The sequence below is a fragment of the Geospiza fortis genome, unplaced genomic scaffold (assembly GCF_000277835.1).
Source record: "Geospiza fortis unplaced genomic scaffold, GeoFor_1.0 scaffold99, whole genome shotgun sequence".
NCBI lineage: Eukaryota > Metazoa > Chordata > Aves > Passeriformes > Thraupidae > Geospiza > Geospiza fortis.
In genome coordinates this window covers 662,764-673,073 of record NW_005054521.1, presented here as the reverse complement: position 1 = coordinate 673,073, position 10,310 = coordinate 662,764, and the positions used below count along the sequence as shown (strand labels likewise).

The window sequence follows — 10,310 nt, the reverse complement described above, 5'->3', positions numbered from 1 at the left end:
GAGAACGGGTGAGTCCTTGCTGCTCTTTTTCCCTTTGCTGCATCCAGCCCCAGGAGCTGTGCACCTTGACAGGGCAGTGCCACCACGGGGGCTGTGTGGCTGGGTGGAGCTCAATTGCCAGCTGGGGTTAAACCTTGACAATGAATTAATTGAAATGGGGTTTAGGCCCAGGAAGGGATGTTTTCAATCTGTTAGAGGTGCCTAAAAAACAGCGGTGCTAAATTATCTCTTCCAGCTTGTGGGGCAAAGAATGCTTCCATTTTAAGTCTGAAGTTCCTGGATAACACTGAGAACTAGAGGACAAGAGGGAAATAAAAGTTGACTTGGAGGTTCCTCTGTTGCTTCGTATCTCGGGAAACATTTGACCTGTCACCATGGGTTTGGTTTGAAGCTTTTTAATTGCAAACTAAGGAAAACATTTGTGGAGGTTTTTTCCTCGCTGAAAACCAGCCTGACTTGTTTTGCTTGTGTTACTGTGACAACAGGGAACTAGTTGCAACAGAGGTGGAAAGAGAAATCCCTTTTCAGAGCAGGGAGGGATCTCAAAGCCACTTTGGACAATGGCACACGGCTCTGAAGTTCAACATCCCCCTGTTGAAACTGGTTTCACCATCCCATCATCACGGGGTGTGTGTGGGGGTGTTGGTGCCCAGGTTCTATGAACGCCCCTGAACGTGACAAGGGACACAAAGATGCCTTTCTGCTCGGATGTGTTTACAAAGGCAGGGATCTGCAGCCCTACCCTGGGCCTTGGGATGAGCTGTCTCTGTTCCACCTGTGCCCAGCACCCGTGCACCCAGCAGTGCTGCCTGTCCCCTCACGTCCCTGTCCCTGTGCCTCGTGGCCATCCCATTTACAGCCCACAGCTTGGCACGGCCCCAGTCTCCTTCCTTCTGCTTTGCTTTGCCCTTTGCTTTCCCTTTGCCTGGCACACACCAGTTCACACCAGTCTGCACCAGTGCCCCTCTGTCCCACCCTGTTCGCTGAGTGCCTCCCCCACAGCATCAGCCCAGCCTTGCTGGGAGCCAGCAGTGGGGAAAAGCAGCCGGATGCTGCTGGCACGGCAGTGTCCATCGGCTGGAGGGACACTGAGGGAGGCTCTGTGGCCCCAGGGACACCTGGGGAGGGCTGGGCATATGGAAGGGACCCCTGCCCCCCACCACTCACAGAAAATGGGGCTGGAACTTTGATACCCTCCTGGTGTGACCCCAAGTTCAACCCCAGGCAGCTGAGCAGGGGGAAGGGGGGTCCTTGCTTGGTACAGGCTGCAGGGCCCCAGCAGGGGACAGTGACACTGGGAGGGGTGGCTGCTGAATTGCAGCAACATGCACCTTCCCTGCACAGTGGAAAGAAGAGAAAATGACACAAAAGAAGTTCATCATGCCCAGCTTTCCTGTCATCTCAACACAGCCCCAAAGACTGCCATCCGTGCCCTGGAAGCTGGGCAGCCCAAGGGAGCTGTCTGGAAAATGGCATACCCCCAGCACTTCCTGAAGGGGAAGATGCTGCCCTGAGCTCTCCCAGGACCTCCAGACCACATCTGCAGCACATCTCTTCCCCACAGACAGCCCTGACCGCAGAATTTGCTGACACTCTGCTGGAAACAGGGGGCATGATGGACACTGCAGGCTAGCAAGCCTTTTCCTTTGGGGACACTTCCATGGGGCCAATGGCACTCTGGCAGGGCTCTCCAGGGTGTGGGAAGGCTGGCCCTGCAGTTTGTTCAACACAGACACTGCAGTCCCTGTCTGCAGAGCTGGCCTGGCCCAAAATCCCACACCCTGCACTTGCTCAGGAATTCCCAGACCCCCCCAGACCGGTATCCCTCCATTGCTGGGATTCCCTTGCAGATGTAACTGCCAGATGGAGCAGCCCATTTAAAAAGCCACAAATCAGGCTTTTTTCCAGAACATTTATAAGTGCCAAATGCCATTCACACTGTTGAAACACTGGGCCTATTGTGCCCCTGCAGCCACCACCAGGTTTCATCTGGTTGTGTCAGTGGAATCCTCATCTCTGCTCTTCTCCAGCTTCCTCAGCAGGACAAGGAGGTCTGCAGGCATCTGCTCTGGAGAGCAGGCAATTACATGCTAGTTAAACCAATCTATGCACCTGAAGGCAGGCAAAGCCTCAGTTCCTATTAAAAACAAGATTGCAGACATATTCATTAACTATGCCCAGATTGTAATCTTGGTTGCTGTTGCTTAACTAAGTGGTTTAACCACCTTGTTAACTATTCTCCAAATATTTGCATACTGGATACCTTGCCTCCAGCAATGCAATGAGTTAGGAGAACCTCCATCTTCTCCTGAATTGCAGGAGAAGAATTTGATTTTTAATAGAAAATTATGCCCAGCTCCATGGAAAATGCAGGAGTTTCTCATTTTACAGCTAGCTTTGTCTGTGAGCAATGAGCAATCCGTGTGCTGGGTAAAACATCTACACAAGCCCCTGTGTTAATATGAACAAACCTGTGGGAACACTAAAGCCACAAAAGATTAATTTTATGTAGGGACCTAAGCTCAACATCAGAGATGCCAGCTGAAGGTGAGCACACATTCCTCAACAGCAGCTTGATGTGCTGGGATAAGGAACTTTGCAACCTGAACACCTGGAAATCCCTATGGAATGCATATTTTGACTGAGGTATTGAAGGTATTTTTTCCTGGCAAACAGGGAAAAAACCTTCATCCCACTGCTCAGCAGGCATGGCCTTGGAAATAGAATTTTCATTGCAAGAGTGAGATTAAACTCAACTAAATTCACCCTGCCTGTCTGTATATACACAACTGCTGTCTTTAGAAACCTGCACTGAAATCAGTGTAAAACATTGCTCCTAAATGTCTTTAACATCAGAACTCCAAATGTAAATTCCCAGGCTGGTCTTGAAGGATTTCTAAGGTATTTTCTCCCATACTAAAACAAAAGAGGTGGCCCAAGCATCTTTTGGCATTTAGGGAAATGCCATGACAGGCACTCACAGACTGGGAGGCACAGAGCTCCTGAGCCTGGGCAGTGGGACACAGGCTGCACATGAGCCCCCACTGCTGCTGCTGCTGCAGCATCACCCAGACACCAGCATGTAGCAACAACAGCAACAAAAAGACCCAAACAAACCCAAACTAAACCCACTCTGATGAGTCTTTATTGCTTTCACAATCTTGTATTTTCAACAATTTCCCAAGAGCTTGTGAAAGAAACATGGACAAACCACCCTCTGGAGTGGAGTAAATGCATGCTTGAAGCCCAGGACTTGTTCTCTGACTGCTTCCATCTGAACATTCCCACCTGGACAGGCTCAGGGGAATTGTGGGAAAGCAAGCAGTGCTCCTAGATGGCAGCAGTGACGTGGATGGCATGAGAGAGCTCCTGCTGCCCTCCCTGGAACTCAAACCCAGACACCCTTGAGCCAGGCTTTCCCAGCTGCTCTGAGCTGGAGACAGGGCAGGACCGAAGCTGTCAGCACGCCGCCCGTCTGACACCGGCCCAGGGGGATTTCAGCATTCCCTGGGCTTCCTTCACCTCCCTCCACTCCAGCTTTGTGTTGGGAACCTCGTCCTCAGGCTCGGGCTCCTCACGGACAGGCCCCTGGGGCAGGGCCACCACGATGGGCAGGGGGCCCTGCTCCTCCCGGAACTCCACCACGTAGAGGCTCTTCTGGTCTGCCAGCTGCTGGTGAGTCTCCTGGCAGCAGGACAGGGAAAGGACAACCAAAGCTGTGAGGCTTTACTTCAGGCCAAAACCTACACAGGGTGTGGGGCAGGGGAGAAAGGCCCCAAAAAGTCATTTCCTAATAAACAGTTTAAGCACTGTGGAAATGAAATGACTTGTCAAGCTTATCTTAGTGGGCAACAATTCAGATAGCCAGACCTCAGGTACACTGATCAGCCCTACAGTGTCATCCCAGAGGAACTTGCTTCTGGAAAGACATACCCTGCTCATAAACGTGCCTGTTGGCAGGAACATCTTTATCTCTTTATGTGGATGTAAATTTTGCTTTGGTAACAGAAAAGTGCCTGTTACTGCCTAGACAGGTGGCATTAACTAACATAAAAATACATTCATAAAGACATGAATGTAACATTATTTTCAATTACACCTGTCCCTTGCCTACAAGGTGTTTTGATCACACCCAAATTTTACAGAGTAAATGTTTACAGGCAACTGGAAAGTTTTCCTTCTCAGGGCAGTGAAGAAAACATATCAAGTGCATAACTCCAAAAGCAATAATTTATACAGCAAGCCTTCCTTCTGTTTGTTCTGTGGAAGATTCTCGGAGTCAATAATTAAAAACACAATGCCAGACTTCTCCAAGTGTGACTGCCCTGAGGCATTGGTAAGCTGGGAGATCTGTGACTCCCAGCAGGCAAAGAGGATCACAATCCCCTCACCTCCTGAGGCTGAACTGATGACATTGGCCAGGACAGGGTGACAGATTTGACAGCTACACCTCTGCAGGGCTGTATTGGGAATGGAAGCAGCTAAATCTTGGCAGCCACCAAAACTGCAAACAAGGGAGATAACCAGGAATTTCCAGAGGGCTGACTCATCCTGAGGCTGCTGTTCAAAGGAAGTAGGATATAATGCTGCATCTTGGAGCTTCTCCATTAATTCCAGGCAGCTGGCTCAGACAGAGACATCTCCACTGTGAGCACTCAGAGGTGGAGGGAACACCACCACCTCCCTGGCTGAATTCAGAGTTCTCAATTACAGCAGCAATAGAAGCAGCTGGGGCTTCAGTCCTTGCTCAATGAGAACTTGGAGCACAAACAAGCAGCAGCAACCAAACCTGGCCCACAATTCCCTCTGCCCAGGATTTTTCAGTAGACACCAAAACCCCACCAAATGAAAGCCCAGGAATTCAGATGTCCCCTGCAGACACCTGGCTGTCGAACAGGCAGAGTTACACACAGCTCTTCCTGACTGGACAGCTCCATAAAACTGCTGAGGAATGACCCCCTTTGCTGATTTTGTTTGCTCTTTGTAAGATTACTTCATTTTAAGCCTGGAATATAAACTGTTTGTCCATAAACTGTTACAACACCCATCCCCTCCTGTCCCCATACCTAATGGGCACTGGGAATGCACCCACCTGTAGGCTCAAGCCTCTAAAGAGAGCTCTGGTGATGTTAATCAAGTTTTTGGATCCAGTGACCTTGGCATACATGTCCTTAATGCCAATTAGCCTGCAGAGGGTGATAATGGCTCGGTGGCAGTGCAGGCCGTACCCTGGGGGAAAAAACATAAATGAGCATTGTGTGATTGTTTGTAAGCACACAATTTACTCAGAAGAGAGCACTGAGATCTCTTCTTTGTTGTTTTTGCTACCCAGCATGGTAGAACACATTAGATGTTGAAAATGGCTCCAGGGGCTGTGCAGAGGCATCACTTCCCTTTTCCTGGCCCAGCAATTGGAATCAGTTATACTTTGTCATAATTTTAGTGGCACAGAGTGAAGGAGAGACAAACATATTTCAAAATCCACAAACACAACAGAAGTTTGTGTGGGACATGCATCCCTCTCCATCACAGAGATGGAGATCTTATCAGCTCCAATGCATAACTGTACTACACTGGCATCAATTGCAAATGGTTTCTTACACTTGCCAGGTTTTAATGGAGGGGATATTTTTTGAAGAGTCTACTTTTGCTCCAGAGAGGTTTGTTTCACATGGCTTAGCCCAAGTGATCTTTAAAAACTGCAGGACAGTCTTGCTGCTGCTGAGTAAAGGACACAAAAAAGAAATACATCCTGGGGACCAAATGGCTGGAAAGCTGCAAAAAAGGGCTGGAATGTTTATTCTAGTGAGGTTATCTGGAGACCTTGCCAATTAGGAAATTGAGGGAGAAAGAGGAAACCAGAAACAAAATATACAGAGACACAGATCTGAAAGAAACCCAAAGAGACAAGGAAAAGAAAAAAACACCCCCCTAACTGATGAGCTCTCATGAAACTTCAGGTGCCACTTCCAGGAAGATCAAACTGACTTCACAACCACCAAGGCTGTAAAGGAAAGGAGACCTGGCGTGGGAGGGGTGTGAGAACTTACAGCTCTATACAAACCCACCAGTGGCTGGAGCAGGACCAGGCTCCACACCCAGGTAATTTAGGACTGAAGGAATTACACTTAGGAAGAGGGAGAGAGCTCCCAGCAGTGTCAAAGGGACAAATCCCAGTTTGCAAGAGCAATGCCACGTCAGCAGCAGTAGGTATTTCTAAAGAAAAACCTGACTGATGATTTTCAACATTGAAAACATGGCAGACTAGACACTACATAAGTTTAAGTTCATGAAATAAAAACCAGTAATTATGAAGAATTCAAAATTGAAACTTCTTTAATTACCTTTGTTTTGTTTCTTCATGCGGATTTTTGTCCTTTTAAATTTCACAGAAATGTCGTGGTAAACTGGAGGGGAAGAAAAAAGGCATTACAGATAAATTCTTCCTTCTAGAAAAGCTTTGGTTAGTGCCTTTATTTTTCTGAACTGTGAAGTTGGTTTTACTCTCCCCTGATTTCTTTAAAGAGGATGATTAGTCTAGGTAAATTTCTGGAATAGATTATGAATGCTGAGATACCTGTGAACACTGTTACTATTGAAAAATAGGCAGCTGTGCCTCCAGTGAGCCTCACTTAGTTTTGAACTGAGCTCACATGACACAGTTTGACTCATATTTTTTAAATAATCTAGTTTTTAACCTAAGGTTTCCCCAGACACATCAGCATACTTGGATTTTCCATACAGAATACTAATAAAAAACTACCAGGAAACAGCCCAGGCTGTCCCTGCCTGCTGGGTCAGCACACATGGACTGAGTCACAGGGAATCATCTCCTCTGACACAGTAAGGGTAAAAGCACAGGAATTCACTGTAAAGAAAAATGCCCTGACAGTACCTGACTCCCTTAACTCAAACTGTGCCAGAAAAGATCTAATCTTGCTATTAAGAGCCTGAAATAGTATGCATGAGGTATCCAAATTCTAAGCACAGAACCATGGAATTGTTTGGGTTGGGAAGAACCTTTTAAAGGTCAGCTGGTTCAACCCCTCCAAAATGAGCAGGGAAACCTTCAACTAGACCACGTTATCAAGAATTATAATACAATGCATCAGACCAGAAAAACTTGATTTAACATTTTTTATGCTTTCCAAGTAGTTGCAACCAGTTCTTGCTGGCAAATTCAGTGCTTACATTGAAAGAATAATACTTACTTGTGTGGTTCTGATACAGCTCTATAAAGTGTAAGGAGCTTATTGCTTTATTCTTTGCCTAGGGAACAAAAGCAGAAAACATTTTTCCCCTTGAATTCTTCTGCTTAGCATTTGCAATTTACCATTATTCAGTTAATTAGATATAAAAAAAGAAAGAGAAAAACAACTTAGGAAAACAGATTTGCCACATCTAAACTCTGTGGAAATGAAGATGATTGGTCTGGAGGAGGCTCAGGGGAGACCTTACTGCTCCCTACAGACACCTGAAAGGAGACCCAAGTGAGGTGGGGGTTGGTCTCTTTTCCCAAGTAGCAAGGGATGGGATGAGAGGAAATTGCCTCAAGCTGTGCCAGTGGAGGTTTAGGTGGCAAAAATTTCTCCCCTGCAAGGGTTACCAAGCACTGGACCAGGCTGCCAGTGGAGTGGCTCAGTCACCATCCCTGGAGGTGTTTGGAAGATGTGCAGGTGGACTTGGCAGTGTTAGATCAACAGCTGGACTGGGTGATCTTAAAGGGTTTTTCTAACCTAAACCATTCTATGATTATCCTAAACCATTCTATGATTATCTGTATCAAGACAGACAAAGCAAACACATGGATTTACTTCTTTGCAGAGACTACAAATTATGCTGATTATTAGGGAAAAAACCCATAAGTGTAGGTATGACTTATTTGTAATCGTCATCAAGTAAAAAAAATTCAATCAACATACTTTCCTTAAAGCATTTGTCCTGTCACCTGCCTTCCCTATGGCAAAACCTGCAAGACAGAAAGAGGCATTTTATTGCTGAGAAACAGATGATGCAGATGATCTTCAGAAAGAAAACTGGAAAAACCAAAAAACTTCACAGCCGCGTTTAGCACCATACTCAAAAAGTGGTTCAGAGAAAATCACAAAGAGTTTAGGAGTTATGAACACCTAACATGTGGATGCCAACTGCTTGTTGTCAAAGGGAAAAAAACCAAGGCTTAAGCTGTTTTTGTGTGTTTGACCAAACTTTGTTTCAGACAATTGAGTAGTGATGACTGCTCCAGACAAAATAAAAAGTCCACTCTGTTTAAAAATAAAGAAGGGAGTGAAAGGAAAAAGCCTGGGACAACTTCAGTTCCATCATTTAGGACATCAGGATTACAGTGATAACACATTCCACGAAGAAGCTTTCCAAAGAAGAGGCAGGAAGAGTTTTTTCAGAGTAACACATCTTTCTGCAAGAGAACCACACCTTCCTCTCTACAAATTTTCCTCTATTCCCAAGTGCAAGCAAAATTCAGCTGGAGGAACACATGAGGCCTTGGATCTTTCACAGAAGCAAAGTTCAGCAAAACTCTGGCTGACCATGAACACAGCTGTCTTATTAAAGCTGCCACAAAACATTCCATCATCAGATGTTACCTTGTTCATAAGTCAATAAATACATACATACATACATACAACACATACCTGCAGCCCCTTTACCATTCCCAACAGCCACTAAGGCACGGATTGATTTTTTTCTGCCTTCCTTTGCCTTCATACAAAACACATTTCTCACCTGAAGGAAAAAAACCAACACAAAGTTTCCTTTTATTGCACATGGTCCAAATGGGTTGGGTTTTGTTAGTTTTTCTTTTTTTAAATTTTTTTTTAAAGAGAGTCAAGTTTGCCAAAAAAAAGGTACTGGAGGTCTGTATTGTACACTTCAAATATCTATCATGTCTTTGTCTGTGGTTAGCATCTGCAGTGGGACACTGGCTTCAAGGCATTAAATACATAAAGATTATTAAAAATCCACACTCAGAGAAAAAGTTACCTCACGAAAATTACCTTTCATGAAAATAACCCCTCTGTTGTGTTCAGCTGCACAACAGATAATGCTCTAATGCTGCCAGCTTTATGTGTGATTTCAAGCATGATGAAAAAACATGGGAAAGAAATGGAAAGTAATGCTAATATTGAAAAAGTGACACCAATATTGAAGTGCCCCCCCTCATATTTTAATCTAATTTAGAAGCACTCTCAGGAATTGCTCAAGGTCTGTTGTTGCTTTACATGAATTAAAATTTAGGATTGAAATCTACTTGCATGCTGCAGAAGGCAGTCTCATTACAGAGATGACAGCTGCTGAAAAGGAGATTCCATTTAAGAGAGGGGAAGAAGAAGGGAATAGCCTGAAGCTGTGTCAGGGGAGGATTAGGTTGGATATCAAGAAAAGGTTTTTCACCCAGAGGGTGCTTGGGCACTGGAACAGGCTCCCCAGGGCAGTGCTCACAGCACCAAGCCTGACAGAGTTCAGGCTGTGTTTGCACAACAATCTGGGGCACTTGGTGTGACCCTTGGGCTGTTCTGTGCAGGGCCAGGAGCTGGACTCAGTGATCCTGATGGGTCCCTTCCAAGTCAGAATATTCCATGATTCCATCTGCAAGTCACTACTTTACAGCCCCCACCTTCAATGGTTCAATACATCCCAAAGTGCACAAGAGATGGATGTACAGGTGGGAGGGAGGGCACGTTCTGGGAAAAGGGAGGACAACCTGACCTAGAGAATGCAGAATGTGCAAAAGGTCACTAAAATGATGAGATAAGGGGAAGAGACTGGTTACATGTCAGCCCAAACCAGCTTTGGTCTGCTGGGGTTTAGAAATACTTCAGAGTTTGTCCTTTGGTGAACCTGGCTCGTTTGGATGTGCAAACCACAGCTCTGAAGCTGAGGCTACCTGCCTGTGAGTGGGGACCCCTAACACCAACCAGGAATTCAGAATGTGCTCTACCCTTAATCCAGGTGAGAGACAGCTAAGCAAGGAGCAGCTTAGCCAAGCAGTGATGTAGATTCATGATGCAGAACTGTAAATAATCTGTAGAAATATGTTTGTATTTTTGGCTTTCAGTGTGCTAGCTTTACCCACAGCACCCCTGTTGGAGCAGAACTATAAATAAATCAAATAGCTCCATTGTGTGTGCACTGACTTCTTGCACACTGGATGAGAGAACCCAATTTTGGGACAACAATCTGAGATCCTTTGTCCCTCTGTTCTAGCTCCCTTGGTTTTGTTTATACATTGAACTGAATGTTTATTTAAATACAGACATACAATTTATATGCTGTAATACATGAATTATATA

The 10,310-nt window shown here is 45.6% G+C and overlaps 1 protein-coding gene across 1 annotated transcript in view; it reads right to left on the bottom strand.

Moving 5' to 3' along the window:
• Window positions 1-3,123: 3,123 nt before the first annotated feature.
• The window catches only part of MRPS5 (mitochondrial ribosomal protein S5), a gene marked incomplete at its 5' end in the record, with an annotated part of 26,975 nt that continues 19,788 nt past the window's right edge, over window positions 3,124-10,310 (bottom strand). Inside the window, 6 exons of the mRNA XM_031063681.1 lie at window positions 3,124-3,684; window positions 5,093-5,229; window positions 6,345-6,407; window positions 7,212-7,269; window positions 7,923-7,969; window positions 8,652-8,742. Of these exons, the coding sequence (XP_030919541.1) occupies window positions 3,460-3,684; window positions 5,093-5,229; window positions 6,345-6,407; window positions 7,212-7,269; window positions 7,923-7,969; window positions 8,652-8,742 (621 nt within the window). The remainder of the gene's footprint in view (window positions 3,685-5,092; window positions 5,230-6,344; window positions 6,408-7,211; window positions 7,270-7,922; window positions 7,970-8,651; window positions 8,743-10,310) is intronic.